Source organism: Nycticebus coucang, chromosome 18 (genome assembly GCF_027406575.1).
Source record: "Nycticebus coucang isolate mNycCou1 chromosome 18, mNycCou1.pri, whole genome shotgun sequence".
Classification (NCBI taxonomy): Eukaryota; Metazoa; Chordata; class Mammalia; order Primates; family Lorisidae; genus Nycticebus; species Nycticebus coucang.
Window position 1 is genome coordinate 11,419,448 of NC_069797.1, and position 16,827 is coordinate 11,436,274.

The window sequence follows — 16,827 nt, forward strand, 5'->3', positions numbered from 1 at the left end:
CCCTCCTGTCAATGGCCCCACCTCTGGGAAGGTTGAGGACTCCCATGTTGCACTCACAGGAGTTGGGGTGTGGGGGGTGGTTATATAGCTCAGCCCAAGGAACCCTGGGCATGATGAAAGGGTTGCCTTGGCAGACCACCTGCTAGGTCTGCCTGCCTCTTCCTCCAAAGGCCTCTCAAGTTGTCTGGGCCATTGGGGAGGGGCTTTGCCCCTAGGGACATGCTGCATTCCTATTGATATGGACTTGCTGGACAGACTCCAGGTGGACACCAACTTTTTAGCCTCATGACTTTGGGCTCCAGATGGAGCAGCTGGCACCTCTGCTCCAACACAGACACTTTGGGGAGGGGCTGGAGCCCCCGAGACCCTGAGGATGGGGGTGGGGGGCAGTGGGGAAAATGGACACAGTGTTCTCCTATGGAAGCTCCAAGAGACAAGCCCTGGGCCCAGCCACGCAGGATACTGAGGTTGTGCTGGCTCTTCAGGCCCAGGTTCTGCCCAAACTCGGGCCCAAGGAACTTATAGCCAAGAAGCCTATAGGCCAGATGGGAAGTTGGAGCCAGAGTTGGGTTTCAGAGATCCAGCAAGACCAGAGTAGGGCAGAGAGATTAGGTGGGGGCTAAGGAAGGACAGGACGTGTAGCCAGTGCAGGGCACAGAGTCTGGTACCTTCAGGACAGGACAAGTCAGGTGGGCTTGGAAAGGCTTTGAACACCAGGCTGACAGTGGAGGGGCTGGTGTGCAGGACAGGAGGGTAGGAGAGCTCCCCCTGGCATTTGGGTGCAGGTGAGATGGAGGGAAAAGCCCTGGAGGCTACTGCAGTCCCTGGAGGGGCCCTGTGTTACAGACATGTGGAGTTCTTCATCCAGATGGGGACCAAGACCCTCCAAACCCTGAGCTCTGAAAATTATGCTGCTCCTGACCTGGCCCATGTATTCTAAACAAAAACAGTGAAACCAGTATAAAGTGGTCCATCAAAAATCTAATTTTCTTTCTAATTATGATGACTTTGGTGCATTTTTGAAATTCTATAATTTTTTTCCCATTTCTCCCTAATTATTCTGGGCTCCTGCTTTACTGGCTCAGCCAGTCCCTGGATAATGACCCGCTGGGTAGCTGGGAGGAGAGTCCACCTCTGGGCCTTGGTGTCCCCATTAGGAGAAGGGGTAGACCTGAGGACTCAGGGCTCCTGCCTGCCTGCCCTGGGTGGCAGCGTCAGGCGAAGTATGCGTAGAAGAAGATGTTGACACACATGAGAAGGATGGCATTAAAGCCACAGACACGGGCCCAGAAAGTGTATTTCTGGGACTTTTGGCCATTACCTGGAGGAAATTAAAGAGGGAGAGGGGGGACAGATGAGGGGCACGGGCCACACCTGCCACCTGCAACCCGGCCTTGGGATAGGGAGTGAGGGGAGTGCCCAGGGTCACCGACCTACCTGTTTTGGCTCCCAAGGGCAGGTCCCGAGCCAGGGTCCACCATGTGAGGTTCTCAATCTGCAAGAAATGAGTAGGGAGGCAGGTGGTCTTTGACCCAGGCAGGAGCAGGGGCCAGTGATGGAAGTATGGCAGCTGAACTCAAAAAGGGATGGAGTTAGGGAGTTAGGGTCAATCAGGTCAGGGGTTTGAGACTAGACAATTCTTTCATTTATTTATTTATTTATTTAGACAGAGACAGTCTCCTTCTGTCACCCTGGGTACAGGGCTGTGGAGTCACAGTTCATAGCAACCTCAAACTCCACAAGTGATTCTCTTGCCTCAGCCTCCAAGTAGCTGGGACTTACAAATGCTGGGACTTACCACAACACCCTACTTGTTTTTCTAGTTTTAGTAGAGACAGGGTCTCCCTCTTCCTCAGGTTGGTCTCCAACTCCTCAGCTCAAGGGAACCTCCTGCCTCAGCCTCCCAGAGTGCTGGGATTATAGGTGTGAGAGACTAGACAATTCTTGAGTCAGAGATGGTCAGGGATCAGAGTGGGAAACAGAAATTGTTAGGAATCAAGGTCAGGGATGGCATTCAGGGTCAGGGATCAGGGCAGGCTCACCTGAACACGCTGGGGGGCTGGGGTCAGCAGGCTCCCGGCCACCACAACAGCACTGGTGAGCACAAAGAGGGCAATGGCAAAGTGTAGGTAGTGGATGCTGCCCAGGATGGCCGGCCGCATGTCCGGCTCGCCACAGGGTGGGGCAGGGTGCAGGAATTCCAAAACCAGCCTCGTGGCTCCCATCGCCAGCCCCAACATCAGGCCCCAGAAGGCCCCCTGGGAGGAGGAAGGCAGGGTGTGTGCTGCTGTGGGGAGGGCACCAAGCCCCCCAGACACACACACAGGGCCTCAGGGGAGAGGTGAACTGTCCGCAGCACATCTGCAGGACGACACAAGGAGGCCCCTCAGCCTGCCCCTGTGTCCCTCCCGCCACCCACCTGCTCATTGGCACGCTGCCAGAAGATGCCCAGGATGAAGACCGCAGTGACTGGGGGAGCCAGGGAGCTGGTCACTGACTGCATGTAGATGAAGAGCTGCCCGCTGTTGGATCCCTGCAGCACGGGGATCCAGGCCACGCTCACACCAATGAGCACCACGATGACCAGCCTGCGGGTGGCGGGTGGCACTCATCCCTATCTCTCCCGATCACTGAGACTTGCTATATGAACTGGTCCCTGCAGCCCCAGCCTCAGCCTCATCTGGCTCTGGTCCATGCGACTGAGCGGTGACCTGGCCAGTCCTGCCTGCCCCAAACACTTCCGTAGCCCCTCCCCCCACTGCCTGCAGAACAATGTCACGAGAATCACTGCCCTGACTCTCGTGCTTATCTGCTCCCTCCTGTTCCTGGGCGCCCCTAAGTCAGCCTCTGAAGCCCTCCATGACCACTGAGGCTTCACTTGTCTGTCCTTGCAGGCACTTGTCTCCACTGCTATGTGCACATTTATTTTGGTATTTACCTGTTTACTACCTGTCCCCTCCCCTGACTGGAAGCACCAGGAGGGCAGGAGCCTCATCTCTTTAGTTCACTACTATGTCTTCTGGCACACAGTAGGTGCTCAGCAAACATTTGGTATTGGCATGAATGACCCACTGCCCTCAAATCTAGGCCAACCAACCTCCTGGTCTTTGAACACACTCAGCTTTTGTTCACACTGCCCATCCTTGGCAGGGGCTGGGGCCTATGGTGGCACCTCCCACCCACACAGCCCTTTGCTGTGACTCACAGCCATCCAGAGCAGCCTCCCTTCCTAAGAGTACAGTGATGGAGCCTGGACTCCTCCCGGCAGGCCTGAGCCCTTCCGAGCCAGTGGGAGGAAGCTCTCCCCTGGTCGCCCTGTATCCAGTCCTCCTCTCAGCTTCTGCCTGCCAGGACATTTGTCCCTCAACAAACCACTCATGAGATGCCCATCTGGGTGCAGTGCCCCATGCTAGGAGCTCTGACTTGGTGATGATCAGGCCATGGTGCCTGCCTAGCATGCAGAGTTCAGCAGGAAAACAGATGAGCCTGTCACCTGTGCTCAGGGTGGGCTAAGGGAGCCTGGGAGAAGACATCAATCTAGGAGGGCTTCCAGGAGGAGGGACCCCCAGGCTTAGAGGGGCATGGAACTTAGCTAAGGGGACAGAGCTGGGGTGTACCCTAGATGAGTGTCCCTTGCTCTGTGTCCTGGTTAGTTGGCATTCCTCACCCCTAAGGTGGAAAGTTGGATAAGACCTGCCGGAACCCTGGTTAGGCCAGCATGGGTGACAGAGGCTGTGTGCGCAGCTGGGTGGATCCTCTCCCTGCCTGCCTTTCTTTCTTCCCTTCCAGGCCTGAGGGAGAGGGTGGAGGAAGGAGGTGCCACCTTGATTAAGGCTAATTAACCCTTAGCCTGGCAGGCGGGAGGGAGCTGCCTTCATCAAAGGCACAGGCGGGCTTCCATTAACACCTGCCACCCCACCCTTCTCACACTGCTCCTGCCACCCAAAACCAGACTCCATAGCTGTGTGCCAGGGCCAGGCCCTCACTTTGCCCTGTTCCGATGCAGCTGCCTGCAGGCCACCAGAAGCCCTAAACCCAGAAGCTGTGCCTCCTCCCTGGGATGCCCTTCTCAATCCTCCTGCAAACCCTACTCACCCTCCAAAAAGCTTGTGCAAGCCTAGCCCCCACACCATCATCAGGATGAACAGTCCCCACACACCCTGGCATCCCCCTGAGGTGCACTCATGGTCACAGGGGAGCCCCTCAGGCAGGGTCTGGGATCTCTTTGCATTCTGCATATCACTGCTTGGCAGGGCACCAGGGGGCCTTGGGCCTCCGCATGGACTGAACAACAGAGAAAGCAGATGGGAGGGGACAGTGGGGGAGAGAAAGGAAGGAACAGACAACTGGGTGGGCATAAGGGCTTGGGGCAAGCAAAGATGCAGCCCCAGAGTTGGGCCATCACTGTGCCTACTGTGAAGGCCTCCACAGTCTCCCCTCAGCCTGCCCCTATCAGGGTCACTGGCCTCCTCCTGCAGCCTCCCCCTTCGTTGTGAGTCCCATGTCTCCATCACCACGGAGCCTCAGGTCCTACCACCCACCCACCAGAGGCCCACGGCCCCACGAGCTGTGGAAGTACAGTTTGAATGATAGTGTTTTAGGTAGGAGGAGGCTGATGTGTCAAGGGTTCCCAGCATTTCAAGAGGGAAGGGAGCAGAGCTGACACCTGGCATGGGGTCCTTTCTGCTCTTTTGAATTGGCTGCTGAGAGAACTGAGGCCCAGAGAGGGGGAGCCACCTGCCCAGCATTGCACAGCTTTGTGTCCTGCCACACGGGAGGGTGAACAGGCTGGCAGAGTGGGGGAGGGCTTGATTTGGCAGGAGGGGTGGGAAGGAGGTCGAGTGTCCAGTGCTGGGCAGGTGAGCTGCATAGAACAGAGGTCTGGTCAGGACTTTGGCTTCAGGTGGGAGCAGGGAAGGACCCTCCTTCGGAGGAGGCAGGGGACATGAGGGCCACTAGGCAGGTGCAGGAGCTACCAATGTCTCAGGCCAGTGGGCCAAGGCACACCCTGAGTGCCAGATGATCCAGGTCCCGGTTCCCAGGATGCTAGAGCAGTGAGAGACTTGGAGCAAGGTTTGTCCACAGAGGAGATGCCGTGGTCAGGCCTCCCCTCGGCCTCACAGCAGCTGGAGAGGTAGGGGAACTAGAGGGAAGAGGTGGACAAAGGTGCATCGATGTGGAAGCTTCCTGTGTGGCGGGAGGCTCCTTGCTTCGGAGGAGCCTGTGAACCTACTGATGAGCTCACACGCACTGCCACCAGGCGTGTCCCAACAGGGCCCTTCCAACAGGAGCCTGGCTGTTTTGCATCACTGGGGCAACTGCCTGGAGCTGTGGGGGAGGCCCCACCCTGAGGATGGGCACCCTGGGCAAAGGGTGCTCTGTTGGCCAAGCTAAGCACCAGAAGGCCAGGCCCCTGGGCCAGCAGAGTGGGGCCTGGATGGCTCAGAGGCAGATGAGAGGGGTGGGAGAGGGCCCAAATTGACAGATGTGGGCACACACTCAGAGACACCAACCTTCATCATCTACGGAGTTCACCTCTACAGGACTCCTGGGTGCTAGGCTGGGGCGTGGACTAGAGGGATGGCCCAGACACAGCCCTGTCCTCACAGAGCACCCAGGCCCATGGTGAGGGAGTGGCTTCAGGGGGACTATTTGGACCTATATTGGCCTCATGTGCTGCAGGGGGAATTTGGCAATAGTCTCTGGTAGTATGGAGGGGAGGGGGGCTCTTTCTCTGGTTGAGGATATCAGGGAGGACTGCATGGAGGAGGGGATGCTGGGAAGAATTGGGAAAAATCAGGCTGAGTCACTGAGGTGAATAGGAGCAGACAAGCAGGGCTAGGAGGGCAGGAGCTCAGTGGGGCCAGGGCCACAGAGGCCAGGAAACTGCTGTAGCCCAGGGGTAGCCAGTCCTGAGGGTGGGTTCACAGCCCACTTTGGGGTGGCTAGAAGCCGTCAAGAGGGCTCAGGGCTTCAGGTCTGGTGCAGACAGAGAGGTATCTGGCATGTCTGGGGCAGGGAGGGCTGGCCCTCAGGTGAGAAACGCATCCCACATGAAGGGGTGGATAGCTCTGGCCTCCTCTCTTCCTTCCTTCTTGGCATCTACCATCCTCAACTCCTATTCATCCCTTAAAGCCCACCTCTGGTGGAACCGCATGGACTTGTCATGTGGCTGAGGCTGCTCCCCAGTGCCCCAGCACCCTCTCAACCATACCGTCCTACCAGCAGAAGCTCCCGTTCACTGGCATGGGGCCTCAGCCGCCTCCAGATGTCCATAGTGAAGAGCGTGCTGCTGCTATTGAAGATTGAGGTCAGCGACGACATGAGTGCGGCCATCATCACTGCAATCATCAGCCCCCGCAGACCTAGGAGTGGGGAGGGGGCTTGCCATGACCCTGCCTGTCCCTCACCTGACTCCATGAGCCCCTCCTGCCTGGCCCCTACTGCCTGAGGCCCCATTGCCGTTCCCAAGTTCCTGGGGGTGGAGGGACAGGAGGGAGAGAGGCTGAGGATGTCTAAAGTGAGCAAGAGCCCAAAATAAGCTTGGGGCTGGATGTAGTGCTCATGCCTGTAATCCCAGCTCTTTGGGAGGCCAGGGTGAGAAGATCACTTGAGGCCAGGAGTTGGAGACCAGCCTGGACAACATAGCAAGACCCCATCTCTACAAAAATAAGAAAATTATCTGTGCATGGCCCCTGTAGTCCCAGTTACTCTGCAGGCTGAAATGGGAGGATTGCTTGAGCCCAGGGGTTCAAGGCTACAGTGAGCTATTATTGTGCCGTTGCACTTTAGCCTGGGCAACAGAGCACAACTTCATCTCTAAAATAAATAAATAAGTAGGCTGGGGAGGCCAAAGACAAACCAAGGAGACTCCTGAACTTGCTGCATGAGCCTGTGGCCAGCTGGCAGGACTAATCCCGACTGTAATTACTTGTACTGTTGATGCTATGATCCCCTGTCATTTCTGCAGAGCCTGGCATTTGACAAAGCACTTTCACACCCATAACTTCATTAGAGGGAGGGATTATTAACCCGTTTGACAGATGAGGAAATGGAAGCCAGGAGAAGGGAAGAGAGGAAACTAGAGACTCACAGCAAGGCAGACACAGAACCTTGGGGTGCGGTTGGGAGGGCTGAGGAAAGCTTCGGGCAGGACCCTCTGCTTGGTGGTCACACCCCGGGCAGGGCTCATGTCTCAGCCCAGCCTGCTTCAGTGGCCCAGTCTCTGCAATTTCCCACCACTTCCCATGTGTGACAGGACCCAGCAGACATAGTGAATCTTCTTTCTCTTTGATTCTATTCTTCCTCAGAAGGGGAGAAAAATGCACTCTGCTGTGGCTGAGAGTGAGTGAGGGCTGTCTGTCGAGGCTCCGCTGTGCAAGCCTTCTGGGGGTGAAGACCCTAAGGAGGTACAGGGATGCTTGACTGCCAACTCTGAGCACTGTGGCTTTAGGCTGGTCACCTCCCCTCTCTGGACATTGGTCCCAGTCTGTCTCCAAGGACTTTTGCAAGTTTTCTTTTCTTTTTGTTTCTTTCTTCTTCTTCTTTTTTTTGAGACAGTCTCACTATGTCACCCTGGGTAGAGTGCCGTCGCGTCACAGCTCACAGCAACCTCCAACTCCTGGGCTTAAGCAATTCACTTGCCTCAGCCTCCCGAGTAGCTGGGACTACAGGCACCTGCCACAACGCCCGGCTATTTTTTTATTTTTCACCCGGCTATTTTTTTGTTGTTGTTGCAGTTGTCATTGTTGTTTAGCAGTCCCAGGCTGGGTTCGAACCTGCCAGCCCTGGAGTATGCATCTTGTGCCCTAGCCACTGAGCTACAGGTGCCGAGCCGACTTTTGCAAGTTTTCTTTCTTTTTTTTTTTTAAATATAATTATTTTTATTATTTTTTTTATTTTTTGTGGGTTTTGGCTGGGGCTGTGTTTGAACCCTCCACCTCCGGCATATGGGACCGGTGCCCTACTCCTTGAGCTACAGGCGCCGCCCGACTTTTGCAAGTTTTCATCAAGTGTTTAAGTACTTCCCCCACTTCTGCAAACGCCCTGCCCTTGTGTCCTCTGCCCCTTGCGCTAGGATAAGCATGACATGGGCCACCTTCCCTGAGGGCTCAGGCTGAGAGGTGCCATTTTTTGTCTATCTGGGCTGTCTGGTCTTGGTTCTGTGTCTGATTTGCTGTGTGACAACCAGGCATTCTACTGCCTTTTCTGTTCATTTGTCTGACTGGGATGGGCCCCAAAGTAAAGTGAATTAGGGGCGGCACCTGTGGCTCAAAGGAGTAGGGCGCTGGCCCCATATGCCGGAGGTGGTGAGTTCAAACCCAGCCCCGGCCAAAAACTTCAAAAAAAGAAAAAAAAAGTGAATTAAATCATGGTCTCCCCAAAATATTTCTCCACCTTCCTTGTCTTGCTCAGGAAGGTGGATAACGTGGGGGTTATTCCACCTATTTCTTAGAGAGGGAGCTCAAACCCTAGAGAGGGGTTGTAGCCCAAGACCAAGATGGCTGGCTATTAGCCCTGGCATGGGAAAGTTTAGGGAGTCCCCTTGCCCAGAACAGAAGGGAAAGGCAAAGCCCAGAGGTAGGAACCCACAGTGTGGTTCACCATTGCCAGGAAGATTTTCCTATTTTATTTTGTTCAATTCCAGCAACAAAGCTGAGGGCGGAGTGCAAAAGCCATTATTTCCAATTTACAGATGAGGACACTGAGGCAGCACACAGGGCAGGGGCATGTTCCAAATATTTCCATCAGCATGTGGAAGAGCCAAGATCTGATCCCAAGTCTGTGCACTCATTTCCTGTGGGCCTGGGCTCTGCAGAAGGGATGTAGGGAAGGAAGGAAAGAGAGAAGGGAAGAGTAGGGTGGGGCTCACCTGGGGGACCTGGAAGCTTCTTGGGAGGGGGGCTAGATGGAGAGGGACCAGGAAAAATCAAGCCTCTGAGAATTTTGAGATGAAAAGCTCGGGCGTGGCTCAGCGCCTGTAGCACAGTGATTGCACCAGCCACATACAACGAGGCTGGTGGGTTCGATCCTGGCCCAGGCCTCTTAAACAACAATGACAACTGCAACAACAAAACAACCAGGCATTGTGGCGGGCGCCTGTAGTCCCAGCTATTTGGAAGGCTGAGGCAAGAGAATCGCTTAAGCCCAAGAGTTTAAGATTGCTGTGAGCTGTGACCTGTGATGCCATAGCACTCTACCAAGGGCGACATGATAAAACTCTGTTTCAAAAATAAATAAATAAATAAATAAATAAAAAAGCTTGGGGGGTAAAGGGCTCAGAAAGCTCTTTCCTCTTTTTGCTTAGGGTGTGAGCTCCCACACCCTTTGCTATGTGGCTTTTACTTCCACACCTCCTGTGATGGGAAGCTCACCACCTGCATCAGACTGGCAGGGCTGCTGCTGCCGTGAGAAACGTGGACAAAGCCTAAACCTTCCTCATAGCTGTACCTATTGGCCTGCAGTGTCTCTTGGGGAGACAGAGGATGGGGGTTTGTGCCTGCAGATGTGGAAAAGGGGAGAGCCCAAACTCCTAATCCTGGCAGAGTAAGCAGTGGACTTGGGTTTGTGTCTCAGTCACTCTGTAACCTCAGACAAGTCATTTCCCCCTCTTTGGGCTTCAATTTTCCCATCTGTAAAATTAAGCCAATAAGCCTACCTCATAGCATTTAAGGAAAATCTGTCTAGTAAAAGGGCCTGGCGCCCAGTAGACACGTAAGAAGACAACCTTTCTTGAGAGATGGTATAGCACGGGATGAGAGGACAGGGTCTGGAAGCAGATTAATTGGGTTCAAATCCCAGGTTTGCAGCTTACTTGCCATATGACCTCAGCTGGGTCACTTACCCTCTCTGGATCTCAGTTTCCCCACTTTAAAATGGGGATGATACCAACAGCACCTAGGGCTCCTAAGAGGAAGCCCGGCACCAGTAGGTGTGCGACTGTTTTCTATCACGGTGCTGCCGCTCTCTTCTCCTAGGAGCAGAACATCTCAATGGATGTCACCTTGGGTCCAGAGTGGCGCCCACAGCCCCCCAGCACCCTGCTCCTTGGGCCCCATCGCCCCCAGACCCCGACCCACCTGGCCTTACCTGTGGGCATCAGCTCCATGACCAGCTTGGGGTAGGCAATGTTGGAGCAGCCGACCTCGGCCCCACAGGCCCGAACGCACTCGGACGGCACCACACAGCCCACCTCATCTGTGGGAGAGGGATGCTCAGTGTCTGTCTCCAGGGACGTGGGCACCTGGGGTGGGCAAGACCCCGGGTAGAGCCTGTCTCAGACTTTACTGCTTGGCCCCACCTCCCAGTCTGAGCCACGGGGAGAGGTTGGCCTTGGGAACTCTTCTGGCTCTAACTCCCTAACTCTTTCCCACCTGCTGTCCTCCAACATGACCCCTTCTCCCTGTCCCTCCATGTTCCCAGGCCAGGAGCCTGACTGCAGTGTAGGCCTGCCCATGGGCAGCTGGCCATGGAGCCTATGGAGGGTGTTAGTCTTCCCCTGCCCCGCCCCATCCCAGCTATTCTGACCTTTGTGTCACCACCTGCAGCTCTTGGGAATGAGTCCCAGTGCCACCAGCAAGGCCTGCTTATGTGAGTTTGCCCACAGTGGGGTCACTTTCCCCCCATCCTGGGGTCAGAGTCAGGACAGGCCATTTTCTGAATTGATGCCCAGAACTCTCCAATCACTAGCATCTCTATGGTCTGTGAGACCCTCGGTGATCCAGACAGACCCTGGCCACTCCTGGTCATGCTGCAGCAGGGGTAGGGTGAAGGCAGCAAGACAGCATGACCATGAGCTGCCTCAGATGACCCCCGGGCTGCCTCTGCCCTCCCACTCTGTCGGTCCCCTCTCCCCACATTGTCTTCCTCATCCCTTGTCATCCTTGGGGTATTTGGTTCTTGCCTCTTCCTGGTGGCAGGTGAGCCCCATGAGAATGGGGACTTTGCCATGTGCTGTCTCGCCATGGCTGGAGCAATGTATACCAGACATCCGGTGAATGAATGAATAAATTAATGAGTTTCTTGGGCTTGGGTTTGGGCTAGACCTGGACTGAACCATAACTCTAGGCATCCCAACCCCCTGGCAGAACCCTGACCCTCTGTCCACGGTCCTGGGGCACGAGGCTTCCATGGCTGCCTCTCTCTGTGGGACTCTGCAACTCCAGGCAGTCATGGGGTCTTTGCCTGGCTCACAGCAAAATGCAGCTGAGGGAGGGCCCACGTTCATTTTCCCTATTGTAAAATGCTTTCTAAAAACTTCAGGCCCCAGGCGGCGCCTGTGGCTCAGTCGGTAGGGCGCCGGCCCCATATACCGAGGGTGGCGGGTTCAAACCCAGCCCCAGCTGAACTGCAAACCAAAAAATAGCTGGGCGTTGTGGCGGGCGCCTGTAGTCCCAGCTACTCGGGAGGTTGAGGCAGGAGAATCACTTAAGACCAGGAGTTGGAGGTTGCTGTGAGCTGTGTGATGCCATGGCACTCTACCGAGGGTGATAAAGTGAGGCTCTGTCTCTACAAAAAAAAAAAAAAAAAAAACTTCAGGCCCCTAACTCTTGGGGTTTTCAGCAGTGAGCAAACCAGTATATGGCAATTATTGGAGAGTTCAAAGACAGAGGGGGCAGGAAGGTGTGGTGGCCTGTGGTGAGCCGGTTAAGTCACTACAAGGTATTTCTGTGTCTGGGACTCCCTGTGCAGACTGCCCCCTCAGAACCTCCCTTCTCATAGCCCAGCCTAAGGAGGAGGGTGGGTCTCAGACCCCTTTCCCTAGGCCACACCCCTTTTCCCTAGGCCACTCCCCCATGCCCACCTCTGTCTCCAGTCCAGCCTCTCTGAGCTCCAGTGGACACTCCCCTCAGGGGTTCCCAGCCTCCCACCGGCCCCCAGGCCCACAGCTTCTCCGCCCTCCCCTCAGGCTCCTGCCCTGCCCACTCTGTCCAAGCCCCTCACCACCCTTTTGCAATCATAGTTCTCATCATACCACTTCTCAGGTTCCTCCTTCTCATCCGCCACCTGGGAGCCCATGGCATCCTGGGAATAAAAGTCCTTTCTATGGCAATAGAGGCTCTTGACAACTGGTCCCAGAACCTCCCATACCAGCACTGAGCACCAGCCGCCCTGACCTGCTTGTATTTTCTCACGCACACCCAACACACTGACGCCTCCATGCCCTTCCAGACGCCTGTGTCCATTTAACGCCCACCCCCACCCTTGTTTGCCTCCTGCCGCCAGGGTTATTGCAAAGGGCTTATCCTCTGAGGCCTTCCCTGACTCTCCCCAATCCCCCAGGCAGTAGCAGCTTCCTCCCAAAGGCTCCTAAGGCCAGGACTGAATCACAGCTGTTTGTTTACATAGTCTACCTTCTCCAATAGGCAGCAGCTCCCAAGGGCAGACATTGGGTTTGAATCACCTCCTAGTTCCAGGTATCTCAGCCCAGGGGTGGGCCCAGAGGAGACATTCTGTGAACATTTGCTGAATTAATGAATGAGTGAATGAATGAATGGTGGGGAGGAGAGAGGAAACACATAGCTGGAGAGGAGGGGAGGGAGAAAGGATCTAGAAAGAGCAGTGAAGGAGTTCAGCACTATTTGCTGCAGCTATCCTCTCTACCACCTCCACCATAGGTTTTGCAGGACATAACTTGCATGAGACACACAGACCCAGGACAGAAGCTAGGGCCCCATAGGAGGACTCCAAAGGCGCTAGGGTCCACGATTTGAAGGGCAAGTGATGGGCCATCCTGATGGGCCCTGAGCCTGGGCCAGCTGACTCTGGCATTTGAAGGGACCAGCCCTCCCAGGAGGGCTAGATGAAGCATAAAGGCTCAGAAAGCAGAGTCAGGAGATTCTTCCCAAGCTTACTCAACCCATTCTAGGCTTCCGGGGATGGGCTCAGAGGCGGCATCAGGTACCACCTCTGAGCACCACCAGTTGGACCAAATGTTTATGCTGAACATAAAGAAAGAACCATCTCTCCTTTATGAGAACAGTGGCAGTGGCAGCGGGATCACCACTGAAACACAGTCCCCCGGTGTGCCAGCACCTGGGTGAGGTGAGCAGCCAGTGAGAGACCAGTGAGAACTGGGAAAACAGGCAGGGGGGTTGCCAGAATGCTGGCTTCTGCAGGCCTGGGAATGCCTCATGGTTTCCATTTTGTTTCAGCACGCTAAGGAGCTAGGCCCACGCCAGAGGCCTGGGAGCTGACCCTCTCCTTGCCTCTGTGTCCTTCCTCCCCACAGCCGTGCCACATCCTGGTTGGTTACTGGGGTAACTGCACCTCCTCACCATCCCCCCCACAACCCATGTGCCCTGCAACCAAGCAACAGGAACTTCTAAAATCAATCTGCCCATATCCTTCCCTGCTCACAACCCTGCAGGGGGGATTAATGAACACTAACCAAAGCCGTCCACACACTTTGTCACCTTTACCCCCATTAATTTCACCCAGACTTCTAGTGCCCAGGCAGTTCTCTGGACACCTCTGGGTCTCTGTGTTTGCTGTTCCCTCTGCTTGGAACACCCTCCCCTTCTTCATAAACCAAGGGAACTCATTCTCATTCCTCTCAACTCTTTATTGATGTCTGGGCCTCCAGGCTTTAAAGCAACATCCTCCATGGCACCAATAGCTCCTTGATCTGTGTCTGGCCTGGCTCCCCTTCAGACTATGGCTATGGGACCTCAGGGAAAAGCCTAGGCCCCAATAACGACTGTATAAGCCATGATATGGCAGCCTCTCCCAGTGTTTGTTGACTGACTGAAAGATCCTCTCTCCAGGAGGCCACTGAACACAATACCTTGATGAGTAATCATGGGATTCCTTACTCCCCAACCAGGCCTGGCCCATCCCTGGAAGCCAGCCCAGACTCACAGACCTGGGTTTGAGTCCAGTCTCCCAATCCCTTACTATGTGATCCTAACTGATTAAAATCTCTGAGGCTGGCAGTGCCTGTGGCTCAGTGGGTAGGGCGCCGGCCCCATATACCAAGGGTGGTGGGTTCAAACCCAGTCCTGGCCAAACTGCAACAAAAAAAATAGCTGGGCATTGTGGCGGTCACCTGTAGTCCCGGCTACTTTGGAGGCTGAGGCAAGAGAATCACCTAAGCCTGGGAGTTAGACATTGCTGTGAGCTGTGACACCACAGCACTCTACTGAGGGCAATAAAGAGAGACTTGTCTCTACAAAAAAAAAAAAAAAAATCTCTGAGGCTGTTTCTTTCTCTGTGAAAACTCTTCTGAGAACATTTATAGGCCAAAAACCTAACCTCAACCTAAACATCACACTTTGTGTAAAATTAACTCAAAATAGATTACAGATTTAAATGTAAAGTATAAAGAAACTATTAAACTTTTTAGAAAAAAATAGATCTTCAGGACCAAGGCTAGGCTGTGAAAGTTTATCTTATAAACAGGACCATTTAGAGCATTTGGGGCTGGGCACGCCTGTAATCCTAGCACTCTGGGAGGCTGAGGTGGATGGTTTGCTTGAGTTCAGGAGTTCCAAACCAGCATGAGCAAGAGTGAGACCCTGTCTCTAAAAATAGCCAGGCGTTGTTGTGGACGCCCGTAGTCCCAGGTATTCAGGAAGCTGAGGCTCAAGGATTGCTTGAGCCCAGGAGTTTGAGGTTGCTGTAAGCTATGACGTGACAGCACTCTACCCAAGGTGACAGAGTGAGACTCTGTCTCAAAAAAAAAAAAAAAAAAATTGGGGCCATTTTTGTCATGTGCAACTAAAACAGAGTCAAAAAGCCAGGGAGTGTCCCAGGCAAGAGAATCACCTAAGCCCAGGAGTTCGAGGTTGCTGTGTGCTGTGATGCCACAGCACTGTATGGAGGAGATAAAGTGAGACTCTGTCTCTAAAAAAAAAAAACAGCCAGGGAGGAAAAAGCACTTGGGGGCACATAACATTGCTGAAAGAAATGTAATTCTCTGCAGGCCTGGCTGCTGAAAGTTCCTAATGTAATCCGAAACCAGTTTTATCTACTGTTGCTGAGATAACTTGCTACAATTCCAGGACTAACTTTGCTCACTTGCCCACTGCCATCACTGACTAACCAGAACTTTCCAGCTCCCAAAACGCTTACTGGTGCTAGTGAACTTTCTCAAACAGCAATATATGACATTTCTGCTTTTTATAAAACCCCTAACCGCCTCTGTGTTCTTCAGACACGAGGTATGCATGCCCCAAATTGCAATTCTTTCTTCCCAAAGAATACATTCAATGTAGTGACTCATCTCTACATTTCTTTTTAAGCTAGGGTCTTGCTCCATTGCCTGGGCTGAAGTGTAGTAGCATCATTGTAGCTCACAGCAACCTCAAACTCCTGGGCTCAAGCAATCCTCCTGTCTCAGCCTCTTGAGTAGCTGGACTCTAGGTGTGTGCCACCACAAGGGGCTGATTTTTTTCTTTCTTTCTTTCTTCCTTTCTTTTTTTTTTTTTTAGAGACAGGGTCTTGACGTGTTGCCCAGGCTGGTCTTGAACTTCTGGACTCACATGATTCTCCTGCCTCAGCTTCCCAAAGTGCTAGGATTACAGGCATGAGGCACTGTGCCCAGCCTCATCTCTACATTTTTATTTTGACTTTGACAAGGCAGAGTTCTTAGACTTGTCATCAAAAGCATGATGCAGGGCGGCACCTGTGGCTCAGTTGGTAAGGCACCGGTCCCATATACCCAGGGTGGCGGGTTCAAACCCGGCCCTGGCTGAACTGCAACCAAAAAATAGCTGGGCGTTGTGGCGGGCATCTGTAGTCCCAGCTACTCGAGAGGCTGAGGCAAGAGAATCGCTTAAGCCCAGGAGTTGGAGGTTGCTGTGAGCTGTGTGAGGCCACTGCACTCTACCGAGGGCCATAAAGTGAGACTCTTGTCTCTACAAAAAAAAAAAAAAAAGCATGATGCATAAAAGGAAAAGTTGATCAAATGGACCTCATCAAAATTTAAAAACTTTAGTTCATGGGGCGGCGCCTGTGGCGCAGTCGGTAAGGCGCCAGCCCCATATACCGAGGGTGGCGGGTTCAAACCCGGCCCCAGCCGAACTGCAACCGAAAAATAGCTGGGCGTTGTGGTGGGCGCCTGTAGTCCCAGCTACTCTGGAGGCTGAGGCAAGAGAATTGCTTAAGCCCAGGAGTTGGAGGTTGCTGTGAGCTGTGTGAGGCCACGGCACTATACCAAGGGCCATAAAGTGATACTCTGTCTCTACAAAAATAAATAAATAAATAAATAAATAAATAAATAAATAAATAAAAACTTTAGTTCAGTGTGAGATACCTGTGAAGAGGATGAAAAGGAAAGCTACACACTGGGAGAAAATACTTGCAGGCCACATACCTGACAAAAGCCCTTTAGGTTCTCAAAACTCAATGGTAAAAAATAGAAAATCCTGGTGGCGCCTGTGGCTCAAAGGGGTAGTGCGCCAGCCCCATATGCCAGAGGTGGTGGGTTCAAACCCAGCCCCGGCCAAAAACTGCAAAAAAAAAAAAAGAATAGAAAATCCTATTAGAAAATAGTCAAAAGACACAGACATTTCACTGAAGAGGACGTAAAGATGGTAAATAAGCACACGAAAAGACATTCAATGATATTCCAGAATGTAATCTGGAAAACACTGTGGCCGTTTTTTAACCAGCAAGCACATACCATATGCTTGGAGCAAGGGACAGAACTCTTGAGGCATTTGTGCCACAGAAAGGGAGCTTTCTGTTTATATCACATGTGTATAATATTTATAGCAGGATTATTTGCAATAATCCAAAGCTGAAAACAAGTCTCATGTCCTTCAACCACTATAGTGATTAAATTGTGGTACCTCAATACCATGAACAACTCTCAGAAACTGTTGA

The 16,827-nt window shown here is 53.4% G+C and overlaps 1 protein-coding gene across 2 annotated transcripts in view; it reads right to left on the bottom strand.

Annotated features, from left to right (window-relative positions):
* Window positions 1-11: 11 nt before the first annotated feature.
* Window positions 12-16,827, bottom strand: part of SLC5A10 (solute carrier family 5 member 10) — a 68,086-nt gene continuing 51,270 nt past the window's right edge. The window contains exons 10-15 of one of the 2 annotated variants that reach the window (XM_053568604.1): window positions 10,090-10,197; window positions 6,215-6,365; window positions 2,420-2,588; window positions 2,043-2,258; window positions 1,438-1,495; window positions 13-1,321 (exon numbers count right to left, since the gene is read on the bottom strand). In XM_053568604.1, the coding sequence (XP_053424579.1) occupies window positions 1,215-1,321; window positions 1,438-1,495; window positions 2,043-2,258; window positions 2,420-2,588; window positions 6,215-6,365; window positions 10,090-10,197 (809 nt within the window). In that variant the 3' untranslated portion in view covers window positions 13-1,214. Of the gene's footprint in view, window positions 1,322-1,437; window positions 1,496-2,042; window positions 2,259-2,419; window positions 2,589-6,214; window positions 6,366-10,089; window positions 10,198-16,827 lie in introns of both variants that reach the window. The other variant, XM_053568605.1, reaches the window with a different exon arrangement.